The sequence below is a fragment of the Brienomyrus brachyistius genome, chromosome 1, assembly GCF_023856365.1.
Source record: "Brienomyrus brachyistius isolate T26 chromosome 1, BBRACH_0.4, whole genome shotgun sequence".
Classification (NCBI taxonomy): domain Eukaryota; kingdom Metazoa; phylum Chordata; class Actinopteri; order Osteoglossiformes; family Mormyridae; genus Brienomyrus; species Brienomyrus brachyistius.
The window spans coordinates 46130608-46146581 of NC_064533.1; the positions used below are offsets into that span (position 1 = coordinate 46130608).

At 41.2% G+C, this 15974-nt stretch overlaps 1 protein-coding gene across 2 annotated transcripts; it reads left to right on the forward strand.

Annotated features, from left to right (window-relative positions):
• Positions 1-1311: 1311 nt before the first annotated feature.
• On the forward strand, positions 1312-15077 carry LOC125742713 (N-alpha-acetyltransferase 16, NatA auxiliary subunit-like). 2 transcript variants are annotated; one of them, XM_049014975.1, is made up of 20 exons: positions 1312-1534; positions 2539-2623; positions 3349-3453; positions 5540-5697; positions 6053-6187; positions 6793-6946; positions 7263-7382; positions 8256-8351; positions 8453-8559; positions 9782-9854; positions 10026-10195; positions 10823-10975; positions 11237-11365; positions 11748-11961; positions 12055-12248; positions 12478-12586; positions 12804-12902; positions 13108-13251; positions 13347-13444; positions 13543-15077. In XM_049014975.1, the coding sequence occupies exons 1-20, from the start codon at positions 1481-1483 to the stop codon at positions 13741-13743; spliced, it is 2598 nt and encodes an 865-aa protein (XP_048870932.1). In that variant the 5' UTR covers positions 1312-1480; the 3' UTR covers positions 13744-15077. The 2 variants fall into 2 exon arrangements, with proteins under 2 accessions (XP_048870932.1, XP_048870923.1); XM_049014966.1 differs by having other exon boundaries at positions 9782-9853; positions 10022-10195.
• Positions 15078-15974: the final 897 nt, after the last annotated feature.

Genomic DNA, 15974 nt, shown 5'->3' on the forward strand with positions numbered 1-15974 from the left:
GATTTCACCTGAAGATAACAGTAAATTGGAGTGGAAATTGGGGGAGGGAGTCATTTTAGGCACAATCAACTGGATCCTTAAAACTGTGCCACAGTGTGCGTTCAGTTGCTAAGAAATTACAAAGACATTTGCAGGCTCAGCATGCGCTTGCAGACTGTAGAGCATCACCAAATCCCGTCATGGCCATCCATGTTCATGCTGGGATTTACACTGGAGGGCATTGTTTCATAGTAGGCTACACTGATATCAGACAAATTTGATTTTTGTTTGTTAAGCTGGCGCGCGGATGTTTTTAATGCAATGCACAAAGGGTTATAATATACCATAAAAACAAGACACTTGTTTTGATCACACCGTGACTTCATAATAATATCTCACAGCCTATTCATATTTTGTGAGAAGTGACAACATTATTTGCAAATCACATGCCATCATCTAGTCAAATCATATTGGATGTGTTTGCATTTCATGTGTACTTAATTTCTTCGGCGGCTTAATATTCTGTATAGCCTCCAAAACTGAAACGTTGCGTTAATCGGTGTGACTGTAGGATCTCAAGTTTAACTTGCAGTTTACAGAGATGATTGTGACACCTGCTGGTCGTGAGATAGAAATGCATACATTGTAGCTAACAAAGGACAATCTAAAAAGACGGATCAGTCCGCATAATGTGCATGTTGTAGAGTTAAATAGGAAATGGTTCCACTTGTGTTCGAAATCAAGCGTAATTTGGATTTAAGAATAGGACAAAACATGTGAAAATTAACGCTGTGATGAAATATTCCTTATTTGTTTGAATTATTACACTGTCCGTGTTACTGTCAGAGTCGCACACCGCAGTAATTCAGAATCTTCTGCGCGAATGAACCTTTTTCGAGGTTGATGGTCTTGCTACGGAAACATGATACAGATACATGAGCCAAAGAACAGTATGAGAATTTCTGTTGAAGGTAACAGAAAATAAGGTTTACATAACTGCTAATCAATCAGAACAGATAAATGACAACATATGACAGGTGAACAAAGGACAGATTTGATTTCTCACTGAGTAATGAAAGAAAACACGTTTGTAATAATGAAAAAAAAAATGCTATTTCCATTTAAGTATATTTCAGTATCTTTGCTGTAATCATAGTTATAACATGCAATAAACACACATATAGAGCAATATGAATAAATGATGATTTATTAACGACAAAGGGTAAGATATGTATAATACATAGGACTGACTGTTAAATCTAAAATGCTGCGACGCGTGTGCACGGTGCTCCCTTTAAGGGGAAAAGGCTGCGCAAACTCACTAGTGCAGCTCCGCCGGCTGCCATCTTGGCGATCGGAGTCAAACGCCTGTGCAGTTTAGCAAAAAAATAAATAAATGCAAAGACGCCAATGAATTAGTGCAATCGATACAACAAAAAATAAAAGTGAAAGTGGGAAGCGTCGACTCTGATTCCTGCTACGGTGGTAGCGCTGCAGTGTCATGCCGTCAAACCATTTGCCTCCTAAGGAGAGTAACCTTTTTAAGCGCATTCTGGTAAGTTAGAAATGCAGGAGTGAAGTAATCAGGGGGAAAAAAACTCGTGAAATATCCAGCTGAGATGATCATCTTATTTCACCCCTTAGGGGGGATCGCATGCCTGCTCTATAGGAGACTCTTTTGCGGTTATTTCCCTAAGTAACCGCGTCTTGGATTTTGTTTCTTTGCGTGTTTTAGTCTGAAGTTTGTATCCATAGTTGAGGCTGTAAGGGGCTGTCAGGAGTTGTGTGCAGCACAAAGGCTTGGACGCACACACTGTCGGGCCAGTTTTCGTGGCAATTAAGATATATAGATAGATAGAAACTTTATTGACGTAGTTATTGATTATTGCCAGTTCGCTTTGTTAACGTGAGCGATGCACTGGGGAGGGGGTGAGGTTTCAGCGCTAACTGCGCTATTTAACACTTCGCATGTTGATGATGAAGCCCTCTTTTGTAATTTTGTTGCATTGTACAGCAATGAGCAATAAACTTTTCCGTGAGTGTTTGTCCGCAATGGCAACCTTTGGTGCGGCTTGCGCCTTGCTTTGTATGTTACCGTGATACTGTCCTGTCTTTTTAGTGCTATTATTAACAGTGGTTTCGGGGGAGTGGGTGGGGTACAATGCATTAGTAGCGTAAAGAAAGTGTGTGTTTGTTTTTTCTACACTTAAGTTTTTTTTTTTTTTTTTTTTTTTTTGCTGCACCTTGGGGGAGGGGGGGGGACGCAATCGAAGTGCAACGCGGGCCTCCCACTGAGGTTTCCTCGCTGATCCCGAAAGGCGGTGACGGGAGACCGACCTCCTCACAAAGTGATCCCAAGTGTCCTGCACTATTGAAGTCCTGTTTTTATGTCTCCTTCAATACAGAGCATTAAACCACTGCCCACACTTGTCCTTCACATGGATTGTTTTTCTGTTTTGTTTTTGTTTGTTTGTTTAGGAAACGACGGGGGGGGGGTTTGTTTAATTTCCCAATGACTTTCAGACGCTTTTTGTTTTTGCTTTTTTGCGCCCCCTTTAGAAATGTTACGAACAGAAACAATACAAGAATGGCCTAAAGTTCTGCAAGATGATCCTGACCAATCCAAAATTTGCAGAACATGGAGGTATGTCCATTACTAAGAACTGGGGGTTGCTATTAGGGATCATGAGTGCATCGCGAAATCTGATGAAAAGTCTAACATCACTTTTTTAAGGATTACATTAAATATTGAGGTGCATTGTACAGTGAATGTATTTATATGGTAGTTTACCTTGGCATTAATGTGACGTCACTGTTACGACAAGAAGCTATTTTTACGTTAGATGTGTATCATTGGGTGAGCTGCAGTTTTGTTATTAAGTAGGTGTTTCCCCAAGGATCTCTGAATATGGGTCTTTTATTCCTGATTCGTGGTCCCTGGACCCCTTAGACAGCATGTAAAGTCTCATAAAGACAGCATAAAATTAGATTTTAAGATCCAGGTGTGGTAAATGTCATGCTGACATACTTAATTACTAGAATGGTTATTCCACACTTGGAAATTGGATATATGGTCAGGAAGCGTTTAGGAGAATTGTTAGCTTAACAAGCAGTAGGTCTTCAAACTTGTGTTTCTGAAATGCAAAAGATAAGTTAAAATAAATTTATTATTATGGAATATAAGATTCCATTTGACCAGACTTTGGGGTGAGAAACATAATTCTCTTAAGGAAATTATCCATTAAATATTCAAATATCATACAAATGTAAAACAGAAAAGACAACCCATATCACTTTCAGTAATACTAATTAAATTGTTTGCTTTATGGAACAGTTGAATTGCTTTAGCATGGATTTCTTGTTTTTCAGAGACCTTAGCGATGAAAGGACTTACATTGAATTGCCTGGGGAAGAAAGAGGAGGCTTACGAGTTTGTTAGACGGGGTCTGCGAAATGATCTGAAAAGCCACGTTTGTATCCTTTGTCTGTGTTTGTTTTCCTCTCCCATCTTGAGGTTTAGCTAACTCGCTATCCGCAGCTCCTCCTGGCTCTTTGGAAATAGCTTTTATCATTGCTTTGTGTCACCCGTGCTATTCATCTTTAGCGTTACGGATGCACTGATTTCGTTTTATTTTTTTGGCCAATCCCGATTACCGATTTTCGTTTTTTGTTTGTTTGTTTTTGAGCCCTGACCTGTGATACCGATTCTGCCCAGTTCCGATTTTCTTGGTTTAATAGTAATTGGCAGACTAAACATTTCTTTAACGTGTTAAATGACCTTGGTCTTCTGCAGGCGGAATCTTTTGAATAACCTTTTCAAATAAAAATGGCTTCGAAGGTGTCAAAGTAAATTGGTTGTTCCAAATGTTTTTGGGGTATTTCTTCCATGTATGACTACTTGTTCATGTCTTGCTGTGATCTTGACATCTGTTTCCTGCACTGTAAAGAATCTCCAGACATGTTTCTCATAAGTGTTTTACCTCACCTATCGTGCAACCTTATTAGGTGGGAGGGGCTGGGGCACAACTATGGATGGAAACTGATTTTGGGACTAATGGAACTAATTCTTTCTCATCAGCCATGCCACCCACTATTTCATAGCGTAGCCGACTTGTCTATGGACCATATTGTTGATTACTGAGTGGTAAAAGTACGATATTTTTAGCGGTCTGATGGTATATAAAATTTATTCGTTCGTTTTTTCGCCACAAGTTAGCCGTTTCAAAAAGATCAATTAAGTTTTTAGTTGAAGGTCTAGCCGCTAAGTTGAGATTGACTGAGACGGATAATTGATAAAGAATTAAGATACGATGACAGACAGCACTGAGATGTTATATAGGCTGAAATTACTTTGTTTCACATTTGTCTCTCTTCGTTGTAGTACTGTTGTGTTGCAGCCTCTGAACACTCAGGCTTCATGTGACTTGTCGGTTTCTTCTTCTGATGTTGTAATAGTGTTAAATAGTGTACTTGTAACTGGGCGTTCACTGGAAGCTCTGCTTAGACACACTTATGCTTAGTCAATTCCTTGACATCACGTATGTTTGTATTGTGCTGTTTGCCTTAATTCTTTTGCTTTGGATAAAATGATCTGCTAAGTAAATGCAGTGCTGTATCGCGATTCTGACGATACCTCTCAAATGTGTATCGCGGTACAATAAAATATCGTCATATCGCACATCAGTAATTGATAGAAATGTTTTCATTAGTTGCTAAACAAATTGATTGGCTCATAAAACTGGCCACATTTAGACAGTTGGTTGATCATCCAGTCCTTAGGTGATCGTTGAATGCATCCTGAGTTTGCATGATAATACACAGGGCACCTTTTTAAGCAACAAGGTGAGACAAAGGGCAACTCATCTCGATCTGGATGATCGCAGAAAGTTGCCCACTGCTGATTATAGTTTTTCAAATAGAAATTTGTTGCCCAATATCAATGGGAAAGTGCCTGAGCCGCACAGGTCAGCAACACTGTCTGTAACATTGCTCAGAAAGTTGCCCTGTCTGTCATCACCCTTACAGTGGTACTCATTTAATACTCAGTATGGAATGTGTGGTTAATCCCATTGCAGGTCTCCTCTCTCAGTGCATGGCACTCCTGCCAGCTTGGGAGGGGTGAGTACCCTTTCTCCAAACTATGTGAGCCCTCCACTTCCTTAAACCCTATAGGCTTGAATGAGTGATGTATTATGCTTGAAGTAGAGCAATCTTCCACCCACAGTCTTGTTGGGTACCCAGTCTGCAGTCAGCATTGCCGTAGAACAAGAAACTTAGTCATTTAGCTCAATTGATGGACCATAATTCTTGGAATTTGCTGTTAGATCTACCCTACTTTGAGTGGTGTGTCATAGGGGATGAATATTGATTGAAAAATTCATATCTTAAGATGTATATTTTGTGGTGCATTTCTGGTTTGTCTGTGTAACGGAAGAATGCTGTCTTCGCTGTCTGTTTACTGTGACAGTATCTTTTCACTGTAGTTGTCTGTCCCGGAACCATGTGTGCATGCTCATGTTCACTCAGTATAAAACCACAGGTTTCCTTAATCGGTTGTCAGGCTGGCACGTCTATGGCCTCCTCCAGAGGTCGGACAAGAAGTACGACGAGGCCATCAAGTGCTACCGCAATGCCTTGAAGCTTGATAAGGACAACCTGCAGATCCTGCGGGACTTGTCTTTGCTGCAAATCCAGATGAGGGACCTCGAAGGTTACAGGGTATGTTGCCAGAGTGTGCACTGTTGCATATCTCAAAAGCATATTCAGTATTGTAGCATTTACGGCTTTTTGCATATTTAAATAAATGAATGTTATTCAGTTATGAGAAGCAGGTTAGTATACTGTTAGGAAAGATAGCAGATTGAGTCTTCAGGTTTTATAAGAACTTCTCGCTTGTTTGACCAATGTTGAAAATAAGAATATTTGAGACCACAGTTTCCGGGGATAGTGAAAATGTCATGTTGTTCTGAGTTATTGTTCGCCTGCTGTGAAGCCAGGACTTACTTTCGAGCTCTGCGTGGATGATTTTAGGATTGCGAAGCAGGAAATAAGGAGGTGCGTTGCTCTCATTCAGGAAACTAGGTATCAACTGCTGCAGTTGCGGCCAACGCAGAGAGCTTCCTGGATTGGTTATGCCATTGCCTACCATCTACTGAAGGATTATGACACAGCCTTAAGACTGTTGGAAGAATTCCGCAAAACACAACAGGTCTGAGCGATTCTCTGATGAGCCTTTGTGGGGGGGGGGGGGGGGGGGGGGGGGGTGCTTTGAATCTAATTGGTAATTCTGTAATAAAGTGTAGGACAATTTCAAAGGGGATATTTGTGTTTTTTTTTGTTACTAGCTTCTTTTACGAATGATGTTTAGCATGGTTAGAAATACAATAATAAAGGCAAATGATTGAGTAAAATAGGTCAGCTTGGTTATTAGAGTAGAAGCCAATTTGCTTTGTATATCCGCATGATTCATTCTGATGAGAATAAAATGTTTTATAAAATGCTATCATGGCCTGTGTAAAGCCGGATGAGTCGATTTATTGAGAGAGAGTTTTGTGATGTTTTGGTTTGAGACCTTTCCAGCCAGATACTGAGTGCTGTCAGTTTTTCCCATTTCATAATGAAAATGTTATATTTAAAAATAGTTTCTGCAATCTTTCATAACCTTTTAGAAGAGTATCTTATAAACTATACCATCTAGAAGGATCTGCATAAGCACACTATTTAACACCCCCCTCTCCCCCCAATATAGTTTGGTATTTAAATATTTGGGGGAATATGTGAGGTAACGTCGTATTGTAACTCCTTTTGTTTCAGGTTCCATCTAATAAAATTGACTATGAGTACAGTGAGTTGCTGCTATACCAGAATACAGTAATGAGGGAGGGGAATTTGTTTGAAGAGGCCTTGAAGCATATTGAAACGTATGAGAAGCAAGTTTGTGATCAGCTTATGGTAGAAGAGATCAAAGGTATGAGTGAGTCTTTTATAACAGGTTTCATGAAAACTCATGTTTAAATTCACAATAATTTTGGGGCATACTTCTATATGCGGAATGCAGGACTGGTGGATTTTCATGGTTTTTGTTTATTTTGATTGTTACCAGAGCTTAGTATTATGTTACTTTTAATGCAGATATTTGGGAATATGTTATTTTAAATTGTGTTACCAGAGAGGCAAGTAAGATTATTATGAGAATATGCATTCTACGTATTTTAAAAACATTCAGTCTTTCGGGACCTTTCCTGCTAAGTGTTCCAGGAAGCTGTGTATTTATGATTCTTCAGGTGAGATGCTGCTGAAATTGGGTAAGCTGACGGAGGCTGCGGGAGTCTACAGACACCTGATTGACCGCAATACGGAGAACTGGTCATATTACACTGGACTGGAGAAGGCTCTGCGGCCACGTGAGTGCGTCCTGTTCCCCTACGCTTTCGTCTTCATCTCGAGTCGGACAAGGTTGAAAATATTGGTTAGAAAACTGTTGGGAATACACACATTTTTTACAACGAATGATGTCTAAATGTATGTTAAAATTGATTATTCCCTTGTCCCTGTATCATATGGTTAAGATGCAAGCACATTGCACCCACATTTGATGAGTTGGAATTGGCCACTGCACGACCTCATATAACCATCTGAACGAGTGACTGAAGTTTTGCCAGTGAAAATGCACGACCTTAAAGTTTTATGTGCAGCTCAGTCATCTGCAGTGTCATACAGACAATTATGTGCAGCATCGTCTGTGACGGAAATTAACCTTAATTAGCCTTAACGAAGACTTTCTCCAAAATGTGATGCTTTATCAAGGATTGTCGTATTGTACTGTATGAACTGTCTGCCCCCTTTCATTTGCATGAGTAGTAATCTTAGCACTTTCTACTTTCGTTTCCTGCGAGTTGCTAACAGACATTTCCATGCTTCCTGAATTACCCATCCAGCATGTTACTTTGCATCTTTGCATTTTTGTGACACCGAATTGTGGTAAACTGAACATCAGAATGTCCCTATTCCCTTATTTTGATTTTTGACTTAATTTAACAAACTGCATGTTGTGGGTGTCCATGTTTGATATAGGCCGCAGCAGAAATGTCTGACTGTAATTCCCAGAAATTGAAAATGGAAATCAAAATGGCGCATTCTCTGTGTAAGGGGCTAGTAATATGTTTTTCTCCAAAAATGAAGCACATTATCCACTCATCAAAAATATGAACTGTTTGGGAAGACTTCCCATTTGTTTTCTTCCTGTGACCAATGACGTTTGTCTCCCCTGGGTCCAGGCACAATGGAGAAGAGATTACAGATATATGAAGACGTGGGCAGCAGACATCCAAAGACCATCTCCTTGAAAAGACTCCCACTCAGTTTTCTGACAGGTCACATTTTTATCTTTTTCTGCTCCCCTGGATGTTTCCTCTTATTGACCTTAACCGTCATCAACTTAATTATCATAAATACGTTTTTTTTTTTTTTCCAGGTGAAATATTCAGGGACAGAATTGACAAGTACTTAAGAACAAATTTCAGCAAAGGCTGTCCTCCACTGTTTACCACCTTGAAGTCTCTCTACAATGATCCAGGAAAGGTACTGTAAGGGCAGAAAATGATTCAGAAGTACTGTTCTCAGTTCTGTGTTTGTGTGTACATTTGAACACCAACTTGTCTAGCGAAACTACTCCCTTCCACTTAAATCAAATGATCGGGCGCCATGATGTATTGTGTAGAATGTCAGTCTGTCAGTTTATTTTCTGTAAACCCACCTTTGTGTAATTTTGCTTGCTTCCCTGCTCTATTGGCACATACTGATGTTTAAATTGATCTGCCTTAATAACTAGCTAGGTAGTTTGAATGCTCACTGTTGTTATGAAATCTCCACATTAGATAAATGGACAGCTAATACCCTTGTATGTTTCCTAGCTTTTATTGGTCGTTGTCTCACATGTGGTTGGGTTGCATTATTATATATGGGTTACTGTGCATATGGTGAGTAGCTGACAGATCTACCAACCAGCTAGGTAGTGGTTTGAATAATTTTCGGTGTCACGTAACACTAAATGGAATGATGTCAAAAACAAAGACCTCGCTCCTTTTCAAACATTTCACCCTACAGCATGACCCATGTAAATGGTTACTGTTTGCTTTGCAAGAGTTAGGAGTGTAACAGTACAGACTATTGACGATTCTGTTCAATAGATGATTCAGGACTCACGGTTTGATTCACTCGCAACAAAATTAGATGTCACTGTTTTTATTTTTTGTGTATGTGTATGTATGTATGTGTATGTATATGTATGTATGTATGTGTGTGTGTGTGTGTATATATATGTAATATATATATAAAAAAAAAACTTTTTCTTGCAATCTTTTTCTTATTCTGCAGACTCCAGTGCAACATGCAAAAATAAAATCTCAAAGCGATTATGCGCCATTATGCCTATTGCACCTTCTAGCAGTAATTTAAATGATTTCCTGCCACGTCGCATTGTTACACCCCTAATAAGGCTATGGAGAGCAAAATTTGTACTCGCTATCAATAGTCATAGTACTTCTATTTTTATTAAGTGTATTGATGGGTTTAGCTTTTTAATGCATAATTCCATTGATATACCAATTATTTAAATGACAGGGTTCCCTACTGTTGTGTTCTGGCTAGAAAGTCTCAGGGAGACCGTAATGCTGTGGGGAGTTAAATGCAAATTTTATCATTATGAACGAAAATGCGTGTTAATTGGTGTGCGTTCCTACTGCTGTTAATGTTTGCGTGTGTCTAAAGTGATAAGCGGTTTTGTTTCGCTTTTGTTTAACAGGTCTCTGTAATACATGAACTGGTCACTGGGTATGAGACGTCCCTCCGGACGCGTGGCTTGTTTAGTCCAAACGGTACAGTACCGGCACCCCTCCTGTTCCCACATGTTGTCTGGGTGATGCATCCAGCAGAGCTTTCCAACCTTGCCAGCTATAACAGATAATCACCCCACAGCTGCACCCAGATTGGTGTGGCTGAATGAGAGAGAAAGGAGTGACTGTCTGTGTCCTGTCTCTCTGCTGCAGAAAGAGCTGAAAGGGAGCCACCCACCACCCTCCTCTGGGTTCAATACTTCCTGGCTCAGCACTTCGACAGGATGGACAGGAAGGCTGCATCTCTGGAGTACATCAACGCTGCCATCGAGAGCACCCCCACCCTCATCGAGCTCTTCTACGTCAAGGCCAAAATCTACAAGGTCATTTTAATTGCTGAATCCGTTCGAGGCTTTGCCACGCGTTATTGCACAGAATTGTGTTGGACTTTCAGCTGCCACCTTTTGGCCTGTGGTCTCTTCCTTAGCCTTTGCAGGGGAGACTGGGGTCGTCTGTAGAACAAACTTGTAATGCACTTCAGCTACATGTCACTCAAGCTTTAAGCTAAACAGCCCCGATTCTTATGAAACGCATCCTACTAAAAGCACACCGATTTAACAAACAGATACCAGTTTCGATTCAACAATTGTCCCCTTCACTGCTATAAAAATTCTATTTAAGGTAGTGCCACTATAAAGAATACTACCGTATTTGACTGTATAGTAATATATGGCAGTATTCTTCATAGTTAAAACAATAATTTTTTAAATAGCTATTAAAAAATGGGTCACTGCCTTTACTGGACAGACATTCCAGCTGAAAATGTGAATTTAACTGGGTGAACTTAAATTCCAAATACAAAAGTGTTATTTGGCATAACGCTCCGGGAAGCTAATCATTAAAGATTTGCGTTGCATACCGAGCTGAGTGCATGTGCACTAGCATTCAGATGTATGTACGTGTGTGTGTGTGTGTGTGTGTCCGTGTGTCCGTCCTGTCCACCCCCACAGCACGCTGGGGATTTGCGGGAGGCGGCACGGTGGATGGATGAGGCACAGTCCCTGGACACGGCCGACCGCTTCATCAACTCCAAATGTGCCAAGTACATGCTGCGTGCCGGGATGGTGAAGGAAGCCGAGGACATGTGCTCCAAATTCACACGGGTGCGGGCGGGGCTGTGGATGAGGCAGTGGGCGGGGCTGTGGATGAGGCAGTGGGCGGGGCTCCTCATTCAGTGCTATTCATATTGCAGATGTGGTTCCAGATTTGTGGGCTATGCTGCAGTCATTTCCCATTAAGCAGAGTTTGAGACAAATTTAATTTTTCCCATAAAGAATTGTCGCAGCCTTTTGAAACTAACATGGCAAAATGAGTGATTTGTTTATAGAGGCTGTGTCAGTGAAAGCTGTGTGTGTGTTGCGCAGGAGGGGACCTCATCCATGGAGAACCTCAATGAGATGCAGTGCATGTGGTTCCAAACGGAATGCGCCACCGCCTACCGGAATCTAGGAAAGTACGGGGATGCTCTAAAAAAGTGTCACGAGATAGAGAGGGTGAGTCTGTGTAGCCGAGATGGCAGCTTGTGTAGTGCAGCATGTATTTGTTGCTATTATTATAAAGAATATGGATTTTACAAAGTGATGACTGCATGAAAATAGTCTGTACGTGTATGAATAATGGCAATAGATATTCATACTGCCCAGTGCACTAAAGCCACCAGAGTCACCTGAGAATTGCTGGTGGAAAGTGTGGGAGCCACATACACATAAGGAGATGCGAACTGGAAAAATTTGCACAAACCCCATTCTGTATACTCTTGACAAGGTGGTGACATTGTCTAATTAGTAGTTTTGTGTCGTTTTGGAAGTCTGCGGCAAGCCCTGATTGTTTTCGAGCGTGACGACCTCTGGTGACTGACGCCTCTGTCCTCCACAGCACTTTTTTGAGATCACCGATGACCAGTTTGACTTTCACACGTACTGCATGAGAAAGATGACTCTGCGGGCCTACGTGGACCTCCTGAAGCTTGAGGACGTCTTACGGAGGCACTCCTTCTACTTCAAAGCCGCACGCTGTGCCATAGAGATCTACCTGAAGCTCCACGACAACCCCCTGACCGACGAGAGCAAGCAGCAGGAGGTGAACGCAGGTGAGTGTGCGTGCAGTGGTATCGAGCCGCACGTGGGAGGGACGGAAGGGCGCTTGAGGCCTGACTGGCTCCCTCACCGCTTCACGCGCACAGAGAACCTTTCCGCCAAGGAGCTGAAGAAGCTACTGAGCAAGCAGAGGAGAGCGCAGAAGAAGGCCAAGCTGGAGGAAGAACGTCGGCATGCCGAGAAGGAGCGCCAGCAGAAGAACCAGAAGAAGAGGAGGGATGAGGATGAGGAGGAGATCAGTGGGCCAAGGGAAGAACTCCTTCCAGAAAAACTGGAGAAGGTGAGATGCTTCGCGTGAGTGATGCTGTGATCCCTCCATCCTAACGTCCGGGTAGAGAGATGCAGTGTGTCCCGTCGCCATAGCAACCTTTCTGCGGCATCGGAGGTGTAGATGTGCCAATTTCAGCATTTCTACATTTTCTGTCTTTATTTGAGTCTGTTTCGGTACTATCATGCTGTTACATTCAAATCAACGTTTAAACTTTATTCACTTTTTCCTGTTGCTACAGGTTGAAAATCCCTTAGAAGAGGCAATTAAGTTCTTGACACCTCTGAAAAACCTTGTTGCTGACTGTATAGATACACATCTTCTAGCTTTTGAAATCTATCTCAGAAAAGGTATGAGTATTTACATACAGTTTGTATGTGTTTAGTTTTAGTACTTTTTAAATGGATTTAAAAGGTATTTTATTAGGATCTTTACACTGATCTCTGCTTGCTTGTTATGCTGTGAATAACTGAGATTTACCTGCAGGCAAAAGTCGGAAGATAAAACTTTTAAATAATACATTTATTGAGGAGTAATTAAGGGTCTCTGTGTTTCTTCTCCCTCCAGGAAAGTTTCTTCTAATGTTGCAGTCTGTAAAGAGAGCCTTCGCTCTTCAGCCAGACCACCCCTGGCTTCATGAATGTTTGATTAGGTTCTCTAAGGCTGGTACGTTTTTCTTTTCTTTCTGTCTTTCATTCACTCATTCCTTTTTTTATACATTTCTGTTTGGAAGACCACCTTTTTTTTTGCTTTGATGTAAATTAGTTTGTTTATACATTTTTGATTAGTCCATTGGATGCATCCATTGCTTCTGCCAACAATTTCTTTGTTGACAGTATTAAATGGCGTTCCCCATTCCTACCCTTTGTAGTTTCCGATCAAAGCAACCTTAACGAAGTCGTCTATAAGGTCTTGTCTTCGGAAATGATGAAAATCTTTGGCAACCAAAATTACGACACCTTCAATGACGGATTCCTAAGAAACAATTCCAACTCTGTGGAACGCCTCCTTTCAGGTACGCTTCTATAAAGTGTTGTATTGTGTTACTTTTACTATGGAGTCTTTTATGCATGATCATATTGACTTGGTCTTAAATTGATGTTGATGTAGGTGCAAAGATGATGTATTTCTTGGATAACTCAAGGCAAGAGAAGGCCCTCGCTATAGCTACACGGTTAGATGATGAGCTTTTGGACCGAAATGTCAAGGTAATTTCACTTTCACTTTGTGTGTTTGTCAAAATGCAAGACAGCAGATTTTAAGAAATTAGAGAACACATTTGAAGGGCTTCTCTTTCCTGTTTTAGTCTTGCACTAAGGTGCTGGAGACCTTGCTGGACGGGGGCTTTGGAAGCTGTCCTCTCCAGGTTGAGGAGTATCGCAAAGCCTGCCACAGACTATTCCCTCTTGCGACTGCCTTCACACCCCCAGTCACGGAGGACGACAAGGGCTTTGCCTCGAGAAACAATAGCACCATTAATCACGATATGCTAGCCAATGAAATATGAGAGCTCTGCCTTGCTGATGGCCTTCTGTGACATAACCAAACTGCTGGAAGCCAATGTTAATGGGCAGCCCCAGTCCCTGAGAGGAAGAAGTCACTGTGGCTGAGCCTTGGTGGGGCTGTGAGGCCTTGCGGGTGGCGGGGGGGGGGGCACCACTTCTGTTGATAGTGTTAACTTATTTTTGCTTTGAAAATGCTGCCATACATTCTGTGTCCTTTAGCGTTGTCAGGGGTAAACTGTAGCTGGGGGCTTTGTGGTGCGTTGTCTGTCGTAACAGTTGTGTACCAAAATCTGCCCGGGGATACGTTAGTGGAAACCAGAAATGAGATTCATGAGAAACGGCGCAGTGATATGTTTCCGTGCAACGGCAAGGATTTCCATCTCCACCTTTTTAATGTAAAGGTCTAGTTGCAACAATCAGCAGTGACTCACTAGCGTGAGACGTTTTGATTCCTCATTCAACAACCCTGGGTGTAGATTTGTGTTTATGTCAGCTGAATTTTCTGGAGCAAGGTTAGTCTTAGTATAGTTTACAGGCATGTCCATAGCACCAAGGAAACAATACAAAATATGCCTTATGCATCATGGAAGCAGACTCTGTTCTTTTTAATTGGAAATAAAGGTAAATGTGCTGTTTTGGTCTTATGTATCTTGCACAGTTTTAAAACTGCTTTTTCCCCCCAATAATTGACGCCTCATCTCGCACAGAGTGTTTAATTGCGGAAGCGGGACCCAGAACATCACTGTTGTTTTTGGGGGCTTGTAATTTTTATGGAAAGTGAAATCCAGCATATTTTTGGTACCGTTCGAGTAACGTGATTAGATGAGGATTCTTTGCTGTTGTTTGCTTTAAGCTCTTTTAGTTCGTTCCAACTGCATTATCATATGGGAGAGTGGAAGGTACCATGTCTTCAGCACAGTGTTTGTCAGCCCGGTCCTTGGAAACTCCCAGCCAGTCCGTGTTTTTGCTCCCTCATCAAGAATGCGGACTGCTGGGAGGGAGCAGAAATGTGGACCGACTTGGTGTCCCCAAGGACCGGGCTGGGAAACACTGCATTAATAGATTTTAAAGAAATAAATGGAAAAAATCACTCCCACCCTTATTAGGTTTGAGCTGTCATATGTCCTGTCATGTTGGTTACATTGTCAGATGGTTTAAGCAGAGATTATTGTTCTCTGACTGCTTCATTTTTTTTTAATGGTTTGTAAGAGAACTCGCTTGTAAGTTAGCCACCCCTGTCCTGTGTTTTACCTTTTTCACTAAATGCATTTGGAGTTCAAGGAAATGTTTCACTGTAAAATTATGCCAATATCTGTAATAAATTATTTTCTACGTAGACCGTCGTGGTCTTTGTATCATTTTGAATTGCTTTTCGTTTGTGTGTGTGTGTGTGTGTGGTCTATAATAGGTAGTCATTTCAAAACCTTAAATAAACAAAATAAAATTGCGCACTGTAGTACTTTTCCAGCTGAGATAAAAACTATATGCCTATGCAGTGAGTGCCTACATGTTTGCTAAGGAAATATTTTTATTTGAACGTGTATAAATATTCGCCCTTTGTGCATTATAGGTTAACATTGTTGGGGTTCATATGTGCCCCTCACTCCCGTGTCCCTACCAGTTTGTAGGAGTACCGTTTGTTTTTATGGGGTCAGGGGCTGAACTGGACCCAATCGATGTTGAAACCAAACCTACACCTTTGATGAGAACTAATGTCGATTCATACCACAGAACATTTTCATCTTGGCAACGATCACAACAGGTGTTTTTAAAAACTTGCATTTGGGGCCTTTCCGATGATCTTTTTCTCTCTTTTTTTTGCCCATTAACAGGTGTGTCATTTATTGAGCAACGATGTAATGATTCTTTTAGGTGTAAAGGAGTTGATACACAAGGCACCTTTTTGAGCAGTGTTGCTAAGCAACTGCCAAGCAGGTGTAACAAAAGGCAACTCATCTGGAGTTGGATGATTGCGAAAATGTGCTCACTTATTTCCCGTATTTCCGATATATTCCATTCAGTTCAACGTATTTTTATATACATTTTATATTCACAGTAGAGAGGCTCCGAAACATTTTACATGGCTGTGTTGATACATTCATGCATCATTTATACCTAATAATTAAAAAACTGAAAAAGGAAGACTAAGAAATTAAAGGAAGATCCTCAGATGACATCAGAGGAGAACCACAAACTCCCAAGTAGGGAGAAAAAAAACCCCCATCGGGCACCA

Excerpts from the sequence above, each read along its gene's own strand:
- LOC125742713 (XM_049014966.1), top strand. The coding sequence starts at position 1,481 with ATGCCGTCAAACCATTTGCCTCCTAAGGAGAGTAACCTTTTTAAGCGC. Across the intron at positions 7,383-8,255 it reads GGAGAAGGCTCTGCGGCCAC|GCACAATGGAGAAGAGATTA; the intron begins GTGAGTGCGTCC and ends CCCTGGGTCCAG. Across the intron at positions 13,252-13,346 it reads TGTGGAACGCCTCCTTTCAG|GTGCAAAGATGATGTATTTC; the intron begins GTACGCTTCTAT and ends ATGTTGATGTAG.